The sequence below is a fragment of the Takifugu flavidus genome, chromosome 1 (assembly GCF_003711565.1).
Source record: "Takifugu flavidus isolate HTHZ2018 chromosome 1, ASM371156v2, whole genome shotgun sequence".
Taxonomy (NCBI): Eukaryota; Metazoa; Chordata; class Actinopteri; order Tetraodontiformes; family Tetraodontidae; genus Takifugu; species Takifugu flavidus.
Window position 1 is genome coordinate 6,679,637 of NC_079520.1, and position 19,634 is coordinate 6,699,270.

At 43.8% G+C, this 19,634-nt stretch overlaps 1 protein-coding gene across 1 annotated transcript in view; it reads right to left on the reverse strand.

Annotated features, from left to right (window-relative positions):
• Positions 1–19,407, reverse strand: part of epha6 (eph receptor A6) — a 95,417-nt gene extending 76,010 nt beyond the window's left edge. Inside the window, exons 1-2 of the mRNA XM_057034391.1 lie at positions 18,775–19,407; positions 11,799–11,863 (exon numbers count right to left, since the gene is read on the reverse strand). Of these exons, the coding sequence (XP_056890371.1) occupies positions 11,799–11,863; positions 18,775–18,853 (144 nt within the window). The 5' untranslated portion in view covers positions 18,854–19,407. The remainder of the gene's footprint in view (positions 1–11,798; positions 11,864–18,774) is intronic.
• Positions 19,408–19,634: the final 227 nt, after the last annotated feature.

The following is a 19,634-nucleotide window of genomic DNA, read 5'->3' on the forward strand; positions in this document are numbered from 1 at the left end:
CACACACACACACACACACACACGCACACGCACACACACGCACACGCACACACACTCTCAAAGACTTAAAAAGCAAAAGCTTTGTGCTAACTTTAGCAGGTTTGTTCCTGCGCTAGATAAACAAAAGTCTTTTTTATACCGACAAAATACTGTACCATTGCTCCAATCGGTTTGAAAATGAACATCAGTGCAGATTTTTATATCTTCGAGACTTTCTTGTAGCTATTTATGACATTCTTTGTGCACATGCATTTGTAACTGGTACATCTTGATTTCTCTCTCTTCTCTCTCTCTCTCACGCACGCACGCACGCGCACACACACACACACACACACACACACACACACACACACACACACACACACACACACACACACACCCTGCTGCTGCCGGCCACCAGAGCACCTCTAAATCAATAGGAACAAGTCGACGGCGGTGAGCAAATTAAATCCAAGACCATGTGCTCCTCACATTCACGCATCAATCACAGTGGACCGGGAGCCAGCAGGGTGGAGTTAGCCACCCATCTGTCATCCCTGCAGTGCCCCCGCATCGTGACACTGTCATCCTGGCCTCCGTCATCCTCAGAAGACATCAAGGTGGAGTTTATCCTCTCTGTTAAGCTGTACAGTTTGGACTAATGTGAGGATCGATGTCCATGAATGCCGACTGCATTCAAAACTCAGTAAATACTCACACCTTGAATATGTCCTTACCTTCATTCTGGCCTTTTTGAGCTCTTTTCTAGATTTAACACATTTGGGAGGAGGGTTTTTCCCTCCCCCCTATGATTTCTATATAATCCATCTGCAGTAGGTGAGGAGCCTCCGTCCTGTGCAGTTTTCTCCACAGCACAAACTGACAGCTTTATTGATTTAAATGACAGAAAATGAGCTCATGGATCCACATAAGTTTTCTTGAGATTTTTAAAACTGGCAGGACTCCACCCTTACTCAGCGAGCAATGCCTCTTGGAGCAAAGAGGGGAAAGCTGCAGCTGCAGAACTGCTGCTGAGCTCGGATCTTAAAAGAAGGCAATCAAAGCCAATATGGCCCATGTCCAAAAAGATTGTGACTTATGGCGTATTTACCCTCTTTGATATTGCATGACCCCTGCGCTGCACCATATACCCTACAAATACACAATAAAGTAAAGGACTTTCACTATTCTAAAGGCATTAACATAAACAGTTTTTCTCAGTCTGGAAACTGAGGAAAGCGCAGAGTCCACTGAGTCCGCCGCTCTGCCTTTTCCCTATAAAGCCATGTGCGTGCCTTCTGTTCATTCCGAGAGTAGCTGAGGATAATTATCATTCCAAAAGCAATAATTCAACATCAGTCTTGTTTTCACACAGCTGGCATCTGACATATTCGTCACCACCATGTTCACTGGGCTCACTATGAGGAAAGGATCTTCTGTCTGTTACCAGGGCGTCCTTTTAACAACCTTTGGTTTTGGTTGTTTTTCATCTGAACCGACACCGACCAAAGCTCGTCGTATTCTGCCTCCACCGGCTCAGACAAACTATGCGTGGGAAAAACCCGAGGAAAAGAGCTTGTCGTTTTACATTTCTATTTTTGCCAGAGAGGCAAGCAGGCAGGCAGTCTGGAATGTCAATGTGTGCCTGAGTAGTTACTGCCTGATCTGAGATCAGAGTGGAACACACACACACACACACACACACACACACACACACACACACACACAACACACACACACACACACACACAACACACACACACACACACACACACACACACACACACACAGTGTGCAGCTATAGAGAGTTCAGCTAAGACCAGGGCAGACAACCTGAACTATACAGTAGGTAATACATGTTTTATTTTATTTTGAGGAGGAGTAAGGTGATAAACTCTTGTTTTGTGGCAAACAGGCCAAGCTGTGTTGTCAGGAGCAACACTCGTCTACTCAAACAAGTCAGATCAATTGTTTCAAGGACTGTGAGGCATCTTTTAGTCGCCAAACCTCTATTTATTACAATTTGTGCTTGAGGTGTGATGAATGTGTCTGTTCTCCTCTTTCTTGTCCTTCCCCCTTCCTTTTTTTCTTCTCTCCTCTCTTCATCCTCAGACACATCAAAAGGATAGTGCCCCTGTATGAGCCTGGTCCTGCTCACGGTTTCTTCCGGTTTTTTTTTTCTTGCCACTTTTGCTTCCTTGTGGATCAGTTTACCTTGATAAGAACAAACGCTGTCTAACTAAAGTTGAGAGGGTAAAGTGACCTGTGGCCTATGGCTGGTGCAGCCTTATGACCTAAACAAGTCACTTTGATTATTAAAATGATAAAATCTTACTTTGCCTCCTTGTTTTAGAATATACCGTAAACATAACTCAACATCTATGACACCATCACAGAACATTCACCCTGAAAAGAAGGGAGGAAAACTATCATTTACTGTATCTCTATTTTAGGGATGTTTCTGGTAAATATAGCTATTGGAGATCTGTAGTAGCTGGGCAATATGTCAATTTTCTTTTACATTTTTATTGAGAATGATTGCAAAAGGAGAGGAAAAATGACCCATCAGCCATCACTGCTGAGTGACGTGCACATGAGTCACTTGTGTTTCATAATATAGAGATTTATTTGTAGCAACAACTACAAAGAAGTTGCACATAAAACGAATTCATTAATTTCCCTGACAGGTATGAGCTTCATTCCACATTCACGCTGTCATAAAGCAGCAGCAGGAGACGCACTATAAAATTAAATTAATAATCTAAACTCCTGCTGTGACTGTAAAAATGTTATTGTCATTGCATCATTTCATTTCATTAAGCCCCCCCCCCTTCTGCAGACCTACCAAATGAAACACCCTCACAAACGCCCCAACACACAGCCTGTTGCCTCGTTATTACAGTCTGCATCTTTAATGTAAGGAGGAACCGAGAAGGGGGGGGGGGCACGAGGGATAAATGAGAGAAACTGGAAAAGAAATAGGAAATAAAAAACAAGACAGATAAAAAGCAAAAGCAATAAAAAGCAAAATAAATGTTTTTATACATACGGGAAAAACCTATTAGCGCAGAATCTATTGCGAAGAGTGTTGCATTTCACTCCTGCAGCTGTTGTACTGACACCTGCTTCTGCTTGGACCTGGGAGGTCGTGTGGACATCTGCAGTCTGCACCACGGCATGCAGGTTGGCAGAGCCGGGCAGCATTTATGTTGAAAGATCCATTATCTCTTTAACATCACAGAGCCATTTCCAGGATGCTCAGCGTGATTTCAGGTTCAAGGTTTTTAAGTTAGCATGTTGCTGTCGGCCTGTCTGGTAAAGGGAGGAGTAATCTCCTCTTAGTCAAGCCATCTGACTCCAGTCTGTAACACTTAAACAAGCCTGACTGGAAATGAGCACGGACAAAGCAAGATTGTCTGACCGGCTCGATCAATTAAGACGGAGAGAGCAGCAGAGAGATACAGACGGAGAGAAAATGTGTGTGGCGAGGCGCGGCTTTCAGCATCCTCGGGAATTTGTATGAAATGTTAAGTGCATTTCAGAGAGCTTGCCAGACAAAACATTAATCTGCAGTGAAACCGTATCCCTCTAATAGGACCCATCTTCTGACCCAGACCCCCCTCACCACCACCACCACCCGTCCACGTCAGATCCAAGATTGAAGATGGACTTGAGAGGGAGCTGAGAGGGAAATAAGCTGTTCGTCTCTCTCCAGTTCTACGCGTTACAGAGACAAAGGGTGTAAACAGCAGATCTTCGGCCGAGTGAGCCAGCGTCTCTTCTATCATCCACTCGTTTCCGATGATAAAAGGAGAGAAACTGGGAAAGCGGCAGATTGAGGTGGTGGAAACACTGATAGTAAAAGGTTTCTGCCTTCACATCCGCTCATGGTGTCCAGATGCTCTGAGCCATGAGCCAACAACAAATCAAAAAACTATTCAACAAAATAAGAAACACAAACCAGTGTCGACCCATTGGAATGCTACTAAATGACTGTAGAACTACAGTTGTTATGGTCTCCAGCACTTCAGCCAGGGCGGTGATGCTGCTGCTTTAGTGGCTGTAAATGTGCATTTCATGTGCACCAGAGATGGACACACCTGTATTTAGCTTTTATGAAGTCCTGCAAGCAGCTGAATGAGACATTAGAGACTGAAGGATGAAACAGACAGATAGAGATAGTCAAAATAGGTAGCCACCAAAAATGCCACAGTACTCTGATGGAGTATTTCATTTGGAGCTTCCACGGTGGCTCCTTCAGCACTTTACTGACGTGTTCAAACGACACGACAGGGGATGATTCACTTTGTTCTACTTTAACGAAATACAATAAAACCACACGTACCGCACTGGGAAACACTTCCCAAAGTCACGTCGTTGTGTGTGTTTGGGGCGCATCCCCCTCTGCTTTTCTATCTGTCCACAGAGAGCGTGACAAATGGCCGTGTCAGAGCTTGATGAAGCACCGAGATTGCTCTGCTAGGCACAGAGCTGTTATAAGTCTACGTTACACGGACAGCCCAAAAGAAAAATCCAGTTTCAATCAACCACGCTTAATCTGAGACAAAGATGAAAGATGTTTATCAGGTGAAGGAAAGAACCTGACACGGGACATTATTCTACTTCTACTACTGTTAGTAGTGACAGTAGTAGTACAAATTACAAATTACTGTCAAGGAGGATTGGTTGTCATTTTAAATATGAAATTATGTGACAAAATTACCTGCAGGAAGTATTTTATGATGAAATCAGTGAAGCTGTAACCAGTTGGACAGATTATCTAGGGAGCAGATGGGAGACTGAGCTCTTCTGTGGACAGTAAACACACTTTTTCACAAGACTTTGTTGTTTACAATAAAAAGCACAATGAACTAGATTATACTGTAGTTCCTAGAGGTGAAAGAAAAGTCACCAACACATAAAGGTACATGGATTTATGCAAGCCCACTCCTATCAAATTAATTAATCACCTTATCCAGGTGCATTGTGGATTAACTCGCCCTAACATTTGATAAACAATTAATAAACAATGATATTTGTAGGATTACCTGAAGGGGTATTTAAAACATTGAGAGGGAAATATAGATCTTGAACCAGTTACTGTAATAGAGAAAGAATTTGTCAATATAAAACCATGCACAGCTGCATGACCGCAGATCTGGCAAAACCTCCGGTTCCACAGGCACCGCTCGGTCTGCCGGCAGTAAAAATCCTCGGTAGGAACGTCTGAAGTGGAGGCCGAGGTTTGGCGAGCAGTCGACATGTCACTGTCACCGTAATATATTTTTCTGATGCAAGTCAAGTGAAACAGACAGGAGTAAACAGCCAGCTGGAGATAAAGCACCGTGACCTTGGGCAGGTTTCCTCTATCTGGGGTACCTCGCTGTTTTTGGGAGTGTGTGGAAGGGCGAGAGAGACAGAAAGAAAGAAAGAGAGACAGAAAGAAAGAGAGAGAGAGAAAGAGCGAGAGAGAAAGAGAGAGAGCGAGTGCGCAGGATGTTCCCATATTAAGATTTAATACTGTGTGTTCTCAGAGGATGAGAGCCCAATTTTCCTCCCTGTCTGACTAAAATACCGGAACCAAAACGAATATGCATCTAAGTTTTATGATGTCGGTAGTGCACGTGTGCACCTTGTCTTAAAGAGTAACAAAGATGCTTCTTGCACATTTATCACACTTATTTCTATGAAACACAAGGTGAAGTTAAAGGGGCTTGAGGAGGAACACTTTTAGGAGTTTTACCTCCTGTTAGATGCATTTTCTGGCACTTTATTTCACTTTTGGACTTTTCAGTCTCAATCCCTGCATGTGTGTGTCTTTCTGTGACAAAATTAAGCAATACCAAAACCCCATTATATAATATGAATTTTCCATTTTTTCCCCTTTCCTTAATAAAACAGTTATAGATGCATTCCTTGGTTTAAAGACAAATACATTTTATTTTTCCTATATTGACCTGGTTTTTTTATTATTGGAAAATATCAATTTCCGAAAGCTGTTCCTGTTTAGCTCCCGATGTTTGAACAGGATCAAGCTTCTGTCTGTATATCTGGCCGTCTTCATAAATGTCCTTCTGTCTATATACTAAGACGTAATTGAACACTTGAATCGTGTCTGTTAGTTGGACTAATCAGAAAGGTTTCTTCCTGTTAGCCGTCTGTTTTAGCAGGTTTGAGGTACTATTGAAAAGAAAAAAAATGCTGAATTCACAACAATGTCCAGCTGGAAACTGTAATCAAAAGGGCAAACGGGTGTAGCATCTTTTTGCAACAATCCATCTTTGGCTGACACCACCTTTGTAGCTCACGTAAATCCAATCTGAGCCTCCGGCTGCCCCGAAGGATATTATTTACTACAGAAATCTGTCTGAAACATGTTCATAATTACAATATGTTGAACTTGATAAACCAAACACCAGGACAGATCAGATGGAGCCACACAGGCCGCTTGGCTGGTAACACCGAGTTGGGTAGAAGTCGGAACTATACAAGATGTATCATATGTTGATTCATGACTCCAGGCAGACACAATAATGCCATGAAACGTCTTTAGCATTAGCATTGCTTTTACCGCTGCCAACCATAAGAACAGTTAATACAGCACCCAGTAAGTACCCACCAGTGGCACGTTACACATGCCTCTGTGTGTTGCGAGGAATTTTTATGCCATCAGGCAGAGTGGCTTTGATGCATATTCCGCTTAACTGATGGACACAGCTTTGTATAACACCAGGCATAAGCGTGACTTTTATCCCATGAAGCTAAAATCTGTAAATCTACTCCGACTGTCAGGCGGCAATCACACATTCTATTTCCTCTCCTTGCTTGTACCTACTTGCCGTATTCATGTATTCAGCTCCTGCATTCAGCAGGGTTCTAATAACCCCCTCCCTTTTCCCTCCCTCCACTTTCTCCTCTTCTTTTCTTTGGCATCCATCCAGTCTTTCAGTTTTTCTAACTCGGCCTTGGCGTATTCCTCACACGGCAAGGGTAAGCCTGAAAAGCTGTCAGGATATGTTCTGCTGTCAGGGAGATGCCGAGTGGGAGCGCATTAGGTATCGGCCTTGGTGTGTCCCCGACAAGAAACAAGCCAATTAAGGAATCCCCCCGCCACTGCTTAAGCCCGGTTATGGCAGAGGTCCCCGAGATGAACACTGGTGTGCTAAATCATCATACCGTTTTTATATTAGAGCCTCCATGGGGAGAAGTGAAGTGATTCTGAATTATTCCTTTTTTCCACCTTTTTCTCTCTCTTGTGCAGCGCTGCTGGCCATCACTCAGCAGCACATCTTAAAAAAGTTTATCCGAGCGGTGAAGGACACTGACACACAGATTTTCCCTTCTTCCGCCTCCTTCCTGTGGTTCAGACGTAGTAGCAGGGATGAGGAAGTGCTTTGAGATAAACTCAGGGTCACCAGTTACAATCAATTAGACATGTTAAATACAGCAATAAAAACTACTAGTTTGGGATAAACAAACATCACCTATGGCTATTTTTTTAATACTTTGGTGGATGTATAAAAAAATAATAATATAATAGAATAATGATATATAATTATTATTATTTAAACTAATCAGGGCTTCAGTGTAACAACAAGTGCCTAAAATTCCCCAAAGACTGTTGCATGGATCTGCTCTGAGCGCTCACGGAAGCTGTGCGTGTCCAGACGATGTTTGGATTGAAGAATGAACTGAAAAACTAAGAAGCTTACATTGATGAGCAACTTGTCAACAACGTCCTTTAAAGCACAACAAAGACTCAGTGAATCGAAGTTGAGTCTTGGCAGCGTCTCTGCCGCCGTCCAAACTAAAATGTTTGGCAAAAGGGAACCTGGATGAGAGTTGTTAGTTCAGCTCTTGTCACGTATATTCGTTGCATTAAACACTCGAAACAGTCACACGCTAGAGGTGGAAAATCTCCCATTCAAGTCAAAGAGTCCCAGAGTATCTGAGCAACGACACACTCAATCGTAGTGCCACTGACGTCTTTATCTTATAGGCTGAAGCTAATATGTGATAACCTCTTAAAAGGTTCTAATGTGCACGCTCTTGAAGCTGTCAGTTACTTGCTCGCCTCTGGAGCTCTGCTCAACCTGAACAGCCGGTCAGAGATATCTGCCATCAAGTGACTATAACTCAACAGCCAACATCAAACACAATTTTAAGTCATAACCTGCCAGTCATAAATGAGTAATAAAGTAAATGCAAACGCTGACAGCCTCTTGTTACAGTGTGTCCATTTTAGTGTGTACAAACATGTGGAAAGGAAAAGGTCATGACCTTCAATATCTTTTTCAAATAATAACCTTAAACCACAACATCCTGTGCTCCTCTTTTAGGGGGTTGTGGGGGAATATGGTAAACATGGCAGCTCTCAGTAGCCTACTGTCATATACGGTAATGCTCCTCCACATATTCTGTGTTAATTACGGTAATCTTCCAATGCCTGCAGGGAACGTGAGGCTGAGAGAATTAGTTAGCGGAGGCGCTACATTATTTTTCTGTTTTTTTCTGTTAAAATTTGATAAAATGTTGGAGGGCATTTTTTTCCACCGTTATTTACACCTGCTAGGGAGGAGATAGTGAGGGAAAGCCAGAGGGAAACATATAGTGATGTTAAACACCCTGAATCAAAACAAAAAGCCAAATATTTGAATTTTTGTCTTCCACAATCGATTTCCACACCATTGAAACAAGCTTTGAATTACTTGGCTCAGCTCTAGCGTCGCACACAAACGTTGCCACTCACTGTAACATTTATTGTTGAAAACAAATTTCTAAACATTTGACTTCACTTGACCGCAGGAGCATCAGATAATTGGTTTTTTAATGTTTACTTTAAATTTATACTGGACATCCAGTATTCTCAATCCAGTATTCCACAAGCACTACATGCATATTTTATGTTGCACAAACACTTAAACCAGCGCACAACACTCGCAGATGTGTTCTGTCAGCAGTAATCTAAAGTTCCCACGTCGTGCTCTCCGTTATAATAACGCCCGGCGTGCTCACGACCACGGTGGGTCTGACTCGTTGGCTGTTTTAAATGATTCCCGGCTGTTGTGACGGACAACCATTGCTCTTGGTTGCCCAACCTTCCTGGGCTCAGTTTCCTATTATAATATCAATGAGTGAAAACAAAAGGCAACATTAGGCATCCTTAATCCCTTAAAGCTGTTTTGTGTAATTTATTAAACAAGATGCTCCTCTCCCTGCCACACTCTCTGGCCCCCACCCACCACTGGGAAATGACTCATGCATATTTCAGCAGTGTGTCTGCCCGCTCTGAGTGCAACTTATCGTGGCTGCATGCAGAGGCCAGATCAGCCCTCTGTTCCATCTCCGCTCTCCGTCCATCTCTCTCGTTTAGCCCCGAAAAAAAACTGTCCTTCATTACTATTCACAGCAAGGAGGGGAGAGCTGGGAATACAGACACATAGATTTGCCTTGCAGAAAACATCTATGAAAACAATTCCCCGGCTTTTTGCACACAGTGTCTGTTTGCCTAAAGGTTCGGATCAATTACCGTTCGATTTATACCAATGAAAGAGGTGAAACTTTGGAGGACAAGCGTATTTTAGAACTCACCTGATTAGAGCCAACAAACTGCTATTCAAAGTTTTCTTTCTTTTATTTAGTTAAGTTTTTGATCAATAACAGGGAAAAAGGGAAGTTTGTTCTCCCAACAAAGATGTCTGATAGTATTTAAAGCGCGTAAATATGATGTGCTTTTAGTTTTATAGTGGCGTTTAGATGCTAAGCACAGTGACCAACTGGGAAATCCACAATAATGACGGAGGTACTGAGCACTATTTCTTAATTGATTGAAGTGTCTGGAGACTTACACTGTAGTTTTCACTTTAATTAAAGGTAGTCCCTGGCTTTTCTGCTAATCACACACAAGTGTGCTGGCAGGAAGCAGAGAACACTTACAGCAGCTAACCTGGGCGCTACGTGCTACTTTAACACATATGGGGGAAGATGACAACATGTTAGATTGTTAGACAACAGTTTGAGATCAGATTCTGGGGAAAGTCGTACACTGTGGCATCTATGAAAGTTTCTATTCTGGAGCCAAGGATTTTTAACAGAGAGACTCCTCATTTAGAGAACAGAAGGTGGCGTTTGGAAGATGTCTGTGTAGATTCTCAATCATCCAGGTCATTGTATCCAAGGTAGTTTTCTCTGTCAACTGGACTGGGTTTCTTCTCTTGAAGACGTTTCGCCTTCTATCCAGAAGGCTTCTTCGGTTCTGAAATCAGCGTTTGGAAGCCACAAAGTGAAGGATTTAGGATCAGGAATGTCGTTCAAATATTGCCCGAAAGCCTCCTTTGTGAACTTTAGCTTGAGAGGACTCAATGCTCAGTCAACACCTGTTCCTCTGTTACCGCCAGTTGCTTCACAAAGCTCCTGCATTCTTTCTAAAAATGGACTTGCTTCCCTTATAAGCACCTTTGTCCCTTTGGCAGCATCATCAGCACGTTGAACAAGTTAATGCAGGCATTAGGCGGGACTGACTGACAGCAGGTTATATCCTGCAGTGGAACCAGTTTCCCATCACTGATAGGCAGCTACATGCTCTACTGCTGTACTGGGCTGATACCAAGCTGTGTCTAATATGGTGGGGATTGACTTCTCCTCGCTGGCTTCCAGGTGCTGAGAGGGATTTAAAGAGTTTTACCTCCCCAGATCTTCACACCTTCCCTCAGGCCCTCTTGCTTCCACGCTTTAAATATTAATGTCGGATTGGCAGATAGAGGAAGAGTGAGGAAGTGTGAGGGTTGACATCTTAATCATGGAAGCGGGAGCCTCCGTTTCTCCCTGTTTTAGTGCTGCGGGCACCAGTCGCCACGACCTACACGAAGTATTCACCTCCGTAACCATGATACGGTCCCATCAAGGGCTTCGCACTTATGGACAGAGAAGGCACGGGGGGAAGGGCCTTGAGGGAATGACGATAAAGTCACGAAGTGCTGGAAAGAGCAACTGAAAGAAACGCTCGACCTTTTCACGTTTTTTTACTTACATTTTTGTATTTTCAGTAATAGATTTGGATTTGCTTTGGTCAGTAAAATCCTGATGAATCTCAAGTCTCTGACATGAAAAATGGCAGACAGGCGTCTTCCTCAGCCGGGAACTCCTCTTCCCTTTGAGTCGAATGGACAGGTTTATTGACAGGTATGGAGATGGCAACTTTGACCTCCCCTCTTCTCTGGCTGCTCCTTGTACAAACTAAAATTAGATGGTGCTCCGACGCCCTCTGACTACACGTGGTTTTTAGGGCGACATGAAAGTTTTCATCTGAAGATATTAGGCTTTTGTTGCCAGCACATCTATATTTTATCATGCATATATCTCCAGTTCTGTGCCCGCTGCTCTCACAAAAGTTCTGAATTGGAAAGAGGCTGCTGGGGCTTCTGCTGACAGGATGGATTAGAGAGCCCTTTTTGTATCTGTTTTATTTATTTAAAAAAATGTAAAGACATATCCAGCTAGCCGTTTTTGGATGCAGACTAATGGCCTTGTTATGAACGCTCATTTTTCAGTCAGTTGATGGTGACAGGAGCAGGACAGGAACCGAGATGGAGCAATTGTACAGCACAATTGAAGCTTCCTAAGAGACCACGGCTCATTATCTGTTTCCAGGTTACAACGTCTCTCATGAGGGAAGAGGGGCACAAACCAAAACAGGGATGAATTAGACCACCGACCGCTTCCCCCGGTCCCAACTATTTAATTGATGTGGCACTGGCCAATCATTTAAAATGTCACAGTAGACAAAATAAAGGGGAAAAATCCAAACTTGTTCTCCTTACCCCATTTATAGGATACGTCTTCCATCCCAGCTCCCCGAGCACAGACGTCGTATCCAGCAGCACGACTGAAATGGGCCGAAGAGACACAAGAGCGCAAATCATTATTAATCTGTCAACACATAAACAGGCCAATTTTCACACAGGAAATTTAACTCAGTCACAAAATCGTCATTGGGACATTTTTCGCATCACAAATGACCTTTTTTTTTTGTAATTGGTGTTGGGCTGTAAACAGTGGGAAGCCTTTTAGGAGACTGTTGGATTGCTGTCAACAGTCTGTTCCCTCCCTCACTCATCCAATCTGCAGCTTAACAATATGCTTCTTTTTTGCAGGAAACTGAGAGGATGAGATAGAATGTGGTAATGTTCCATCCACCTTCATTCATGGGCTGGGAAAAAAAAGGTTATTACATACATAAATACCAAAGAGTATTTTGTTTTTTTCATCACCGCACTACAGTAAGGTGACATTAATCTTGGTGCAGGAAAGGAAATCATGTCATTTCAGCTGAATCTTACACAGGTAGTAAAAGAAAACCTGTTTTACCTGGACATTATTGCCATTCGTGACAATATTTTGTCTGGCTTGCAAGGACAGTATATTTAATAATTCAGGGGGTGAGCGTCTCTCCAAGCGACGAGTGATTTATGGAGAGAGGGAATGTACGCGGTTTTCTGAATTTACCTTCTATAGGAAGGCATCACAGTGTCCCTAAATTAAAAAAAAATAATAACGTTGTTATCCCTGAATCCATCAGGGAGCAGCCAGTACACAAGGATGCTGCCGTATTTTCAGAATTCATAAATATTGCATGTGGCTCAGCCAGAAACCTTGTAATACGTGTCAAACGCTGCGCAGAGTACAGTGTTACAATGCAGTAATTATCTGTAGTTTTCATCACAGGATACAAGCCAGCCCTGATAAAGCTCAGATTCAGTTCAAAATGATCATAAAGTCCCTGAACTCATCCTTCAACAGCCTCAACTCAGCATGGATCTCGACTGTCTAGCTGTCAAAATCACAGTGTATTCTTCTTGGTAATGATGGATTTGAAAGTTTCAGACATGAATGTCCACTTAGTGATCCCCAGGAGGTTCGTTATGCCAACACAAATCTCCATCAGCGGCGACATTTAGGCATAAATCTCCATAAACATTGCGGCTGCGGGAATTACATCTGTGGCGAACGTAGGGAGATTGACTGAACGCCTTGTCGCCAAGGTTTTCCACGCCCGTATAGCTGTGCCGTGCCTACACAATGCTGCTCCATTTCCCATTGCCTGAGCTGTTCAGGGGGGGTAGACGCCGCCATGGCACAATGTAACATCTGGTTTGGATAAAGCCAACCCATGCTCTGCATCCTCCAAGCTTCAACAACATGAAAACCCAGAAACTGGACGCTTTTGCAACAGGAAAGGAAATCTGATTCATGCTGGTGGGCCTGCTGTAGTGGCATACCAAACACTGGTGCTTGTTTCCAAAGATGGCGGGTAAAAAAAGATCTATTTTTGAACTAACAGATTTGGTCTGTGAAAAGTTTGAAAACAGATGAGAGCACTTAGCACGGTGCAGGTGTCAGGGCAGGTTGTACCATTCTGTATGCATATGAGTATAAAAGAAACAGAAAGTTTGGCTTAATTCACTGTGATTCTGACAACCTTTTCATTTATTTCCTGCTCTTTGAGTAGCAGCAGATATTACACCTCTTCGTTATGGCTTAAAAAAACCCTAAAGTGCTATCAGGCACCATTCTGTTTTTTCTTCCTCTGGAAATGTGAGCGCATTAGAGTAAGTGGATGTACAGTATCTAACACTGGACCAAAAATCCACCATTTTACAACAGCCGGTGCAAGGAATGCAATGAACGATGACTTGTCTGTCAAACCCTTCACCAGTCATGATTTGTGATTCTCGTTTGATTGTGTTCCTTTTCACAGGTAAATTGCAGGCAAACACTGGTGTCCTAGATAAAATGAGGGAGGAGAAATACCTGTTTAAATTTAGGTTGCAGTTTCAAATGAAGCCTTGACTTCCTTTGACCTGACCAAAACAGAAGCCTAATTAGCATCACTGGGAACTCGCCTGTTTACCCTCCTCCTGCTAGCTAAAACAGCTTCTGCGCGAAGGGGTTCCATTCCTGCCTCTAGGCTGTGCTGGTTCCATTTCACATTTCCTTCATGTTGGGCAGTTTTGAATCACTTCCAATGTCTCTGTGTGATTGTTTTCCACCCACAGGGCTGGTTCGCCGCCATGTCAGGGCCAGGGCCAGGCTGGAGAACTTGTTGGCAGTGGTGTTAATGGGTACCATTAGACAACTGTGGGTAGGTAACAAGGACATTCACTGGACGCCTGCCTAATCATCACTAAAAGCTGGCTCCGTCCCTCGCTGCACTTAGTTAGATTCGAGTTAGGGTTATAATAAAATGCCTGGAGCAAAATATCAGCTATAAAAATGAAATATGAATAAAACAAGAGACTTAAAGATAAATTACAAATATCTTTTTGGTGAATAAGTAAAATTACAGAATGCAGGAATTCTGCTGATCTTCAATCCCTTTGTTCAGAAGCAGTATACTTAAACTCACTGACCAGTTGTTTCAAGTAGTTTAATTTGAATAAAATAACAATAGTTGTACACTGCGGTCTAGATTAATGCCCTACATGTGGTGCACCTGCGGGTGAATCATAAAACTTTCTGCATGTCCCCACTTCATCTATCCTCTTGCTGTTGTTTTTCAGCACGGCACCCACAGACCCCAACTGGAGCTGAGGGCCCTTTGGGATCTTCACTGCTTGGTTATAAATAGATCATGAGCTGACCAGCTCATTAATATATGGAGCACCAGCAGGATGATGACACGTCTTGTCTAGCCCTCCGGCACCCTCATGCAAATGCCACACCCAGAGATATCCTCAGTACCAGAACTTGTAAATTAGAGCAACTTGTGGATGAAAACACTCTGTGTTGGTGCTGTTTGGAGGAATAAATTAATTTACACCCCTCTGATGGCTGAAGTGTACCAAACCCAGCCTGGTTTCCAGGCCAGTCAGGCTAAAATAAGAGATCACATCTCACCTCTATCTGAACTGTCAACTGTAGAGGGCAACATGAGAATCAGAGACATGCCCACAAAGTTTAACCCAGATTTTTCATGCCTTTTATTAAAACCCCTAAATGTGTATGCCTGGTGTGCAAGCTGTTCTATAAGATAAGTTGCTTTATTGTTATCAGCCATACATGCTTGTGAAAGTATGCCTCTGCATCTGAGCAATGAGATGCTAATGCACGCTGTCTGTGGAGGACTAGTGCCTTGCTCAGGGGCCCACAACAGGGATGGTGACAGTGGGTTAGGGTTAACTGGTGTAATTCCCTCCTCCACCCAAAAGTTCTGCCAGATTTTAACCTTCCCTAATCCTAATACTAACCCTAGCCCTAACACTAACCCTAACCCCAACAGTAACACTAACCCCAACAGTAACACTAACCCCAACAGTAACCCCAACACTAACCCTAACCCCAACAGTAACACAAACCCAACACTAACCCTAACCCCAACAGTAAGCTTAACACTAACCCTAACACTAACCCTACCCCAACAGTAACCCTAACCCCAACAGTAACACCAACCCAACACTAACCCTAACCCCAACAGTAACACTAACCCAACACTAACCCTAACCCCAACAGTAACCCTAACCCCAACAGTAACACTAACCCCAACAGTAACACTAACCCCAACAGTAACCCTAACCCCAACACTAACCCCAACACTAACCCTAACCCCAACAGTAACCCTAACACTAACCCTAACCCCAACAGTAACACTAACCCCAACAGTAACACTAACCCCAACAGTAAGCTTAACACTAACCCTAACCCTAACCCCAACAATAAAACTAACCCTAACCCTAACCCCAACACTAACAGTAACCCTAACCGTAACCCTAACCCCAACACTAACCCAACCCCAACAGTAACCATAACCCCAACCCTAACACTAACCCTAAACCCAACCCCAACACTAACAGTAACCATAACCCCAACACTAACCCAACCCCAGGATATAAACACACGCAGACATAAATGACATGTTTAAAACTGCATGAACATTAATTGAGAAGCTTGAAAATAAGTCCATGAGTTCATTGAACAGATGTGTGACACTTGGAAGGAACCTGACTAATGTGGCATGAGGTGCCAGCATGGAAGTGACAACATGTTGTGACGTGTGACTGCCTGCCACTTTTTAAAACATTTTTGAATATGATCTGTAATTAATAACAGAACTCTTGGAGCATTTCTTGGAGTTTAATTGAATGAAAGTGACAGCGTTATTTTTGATAATCACACCTTTTCACAATTAAATGTAATTAAGTAATTAATTCATTATTATCAGCTCATGATTTTATTTTTAATGTGAAGAGAAATAAAGAGTGATAGCTGCAGGAAAAAGGAGGAAAAGAAGGTGATTGAGGGATGAGGAGGGTAATAGTCCTTAAAGTGGAAGAATAGAATCAGCTACATTAGTGGACCCAGTGGGAAAAATAGTTCCTAGTAATCCTGCAACTGATCCCAGCATGGATGATTAATAATGTGGAGGAAACCAGGATCACTGATCAACAGTAGTGTCAGTGAACTGATGAAACTCTCCGGAGGGATGCATTAGAACATTAAGCTCACTAAACATAAATTTAGTTTAAGGCATCATTAGACACCAAAATGAGCTGATTCTTAAAATCTTTTCTTTCGTTGTGTGGGTATAGATGATGCTTTTGGACAATAACGGCCACAGACTTGCAGGTCTGTACGTCAGTGACTTTTTCCACACCTGGCGGCTCTAAAGCTCCCATTAAAGCTCATCATCAGTAATACAGAAATGCCACTGAGGAAACAAAGTCAGCACTAAATTAACAAACCCCAGCCAGGGGTCATCTGGGTCACCCTCGGCAACGGGAACCCCGTGGTCTGACCTTTAATTCCAAGGAGCTGCATCTTCTCATGCGGTGGATCTCTGTCGTGAAACCATTACCGAGGTGTTTCAGAGGAGTGACGCAAGTGAGTCAAAGGTGCGGAGTTAACATTTCACGGGCTGCCCCTCGTACCCGATTAATCGATTCCCTGGGAATATTTCCGGTGAGGGTGATCTCGCTGCTCTGTAGGCGGCACCGCCAGGTGGGGGGAAAAAAAGCCTTATTCAGCCAAATCAATGTGAAGAGCTGCGTTATTTTAATAACGACTACCTGAGTAGATTCGGAGCTTTGGATCGTTTGGCTCCGAAACTCTCATGGATTGCCTCTGGGGGATGATTCTGATAGAAGAAACCCGTGTTCCCATCTGAGGCTTTAATTTGAGTCGCCATCAGCGACTCATTTTGCTGCCTTTTAATGTCCCTGAAGCTGAAGGACGTCATTTCCCACTTTACTCAGTGTAAACAACCGTCTGTCGAGGACAAGTCCACGCGGGCCCCAAAAAACAAACAAGATATTTGAGTTTTTAATCAAAATGAATTCACCTGCCGCTAGCTTCAAAGACCGGGTGGGGGATGTATATAGATTAGCAGAAGTGTTCGACTGCTGGGGCTGGGACAGATTTGATGGCGGAGACTCCTCAATAAGTGTCTGAAATCCCAGCTGGAATGACGAGAGCGACACGCTGCTGCGAGATGGGAGCGAGGGGACAAAGAGGTGATTGCTTTTTACTGAGGGCTGACTTTGGCTGGGGAATCTCCAGTGGAAGAACAGATGACGCTGGCTTCTAGAGGTGATGCAGGGCTGAAATATTGAGACGACTCCTTCAGAATTTAGAGTCCCTGGATAAATCCTGCATTTCACCAATAATCCAGTCTGCGGTGGCTCTCCACACTGAGGGGAAATTAATTTGGGAAATGTAAAAGCGAAGCAATCAAGAACCGACCCTTATAGGGCAAGGTGGGAGCCCTTAAAGCATCTGCACCTATGGAGCATTTTCTTTGTCATCTATCACCCCCCACACACACACACACACACACACTCTGGGGTAAGCCGCTCTGTGGCGGTCTGTGACTGCGATCCTGCCGCCGAGGTCCCAGACCAGTCAATATGAAAGACTAAAGTACAAGAGAAAGCAGACATCGCTTCAATCATTTAATCTGTGGCTGAGAAAAACACAGGCTGAGGCGGTTATATAGCAGCTGTCTGAGGGAACAGGGAGCAGCATCGCTCTTATTGAACTGAGAACAATAAAATATAACCTGGGGGGGGCAGATCCCAGTGTGTCCCACGCAATCAATAAAACTATTTTAAAGCTCAGTGATGCTGCTGTGTGGACTCCACTGTGAGTCTAATCGCACAGAGGAGAGCTTGATGGTGCTCACACACATTTATACGGGACAAAATTCAGCGATGAAGATGTTTGTGTGGGTATATGTGACACAGGGACACGGGGGGGGGGGGGGTCCATCCCACAGCAGAACTGAACACAGCAGAAGTGCACACTGAAGCATCAAGTTCGGGGCTGCTGCAGCACTCGTGCAGACACACAAGGAGCCTGCACGGGTGTTGTCACGCTGTTGCTCTGACAATGATTCAATCCGAGCCTGGTCTGGGGTCGATTATTGCTGAGAGGCCGCCCCTGTTTGTTCCCACAGAAAGCAACTTTTCAAGGGGCAGTAAACAAACAATGAACTCCACTGACCTGAGATCAAGAAGGCTGTGATTTACATCATGCATATACATTTCTTATATTTGAAACATCATCTTTTTTCCATCAAACAAAAAAATTACATTCAAGCATTTTGATTGTTGCACTTTCATATCTAATACCATCGTGCAGAATAGTAGTTTAATAACCTCCTTTAATTGCTCACTCTGTTTACTTTTTAGGGGGTTTCTTGATTATATTTTGATGACCATTTTCAACATATCCATTGCTTTAAATGTTTGGAACATCGGGACACTCGTGGAATATTTTCTTTAGAAGTAAATTACTAAAACTCACCTTGGTTACAGCGAATAAAGCGATTGATGAGAATCCCAAGAAAGACCGAAACGAGGAATATTCTGCTTCCAAAATTCATGTTGGCGACACCATCTAGCTTGACCTGAGGTACTTCTGGCTGGAGGGGGAAGAGCTCCGTGGAAAAAACGCGCAGCTGGATCCTCAGCGAACCCCGATCCTGGTGCTGGTCCTTACATGTGATCCCGATCGCAGGGAACTTCGCGGCAAACGCGCGAAGAGAGATCCATCTTCTTTCCTGGAGAGAGTCGACGGCGGTGCCGCGCAGCGAAGGGATAAAGATCTATGAAGAAGACAGTTTTGCGGAGGTGGAAAAACACTTCCCTCCAAAAAAAACCAAACTTTTAATCTGTCCCTCGGCCACCGTGAGAGCGCGGGTTTACAGAAGGAATGAGCATGTCCTTAAGAACCAAGCGTGTCTCCGTGGCGCGCACAGACTTTAGAAATCCCCCTTTTTGGAGCGGCAACGTGGCTCAGACGAGCCCGACCGCAGCCTTGTCCGCTGCGGCGCGGACTTGCAGAGTGCGTGAGGGGAGGACGAGGGAGGCAGCGGAGGAGAGTGAAGCGGCGGCTCCGACAGGGAGACTGAGCGCATCTGTGCAGGAGGCTCGGCACTAGAGGGGGTTCGCTCACAAGGCAATGCCGTGTGTGTGTGTGTGTGTGTGTGTGTGTGTGTGTGTGTGTGTGTGTGTGTGTGTGTGTGTGTGTGTGTGTGTGTGTGTGTGTGTGTGTGTGTGTGTGTTCCATCTTATTTGTACAAGGTTGAACAGATAGAAGGTGAGCGAACATTCAGTTTACCAGATTCAGATGTCAAATCGCAACTTTAAACCAACCAACCACAT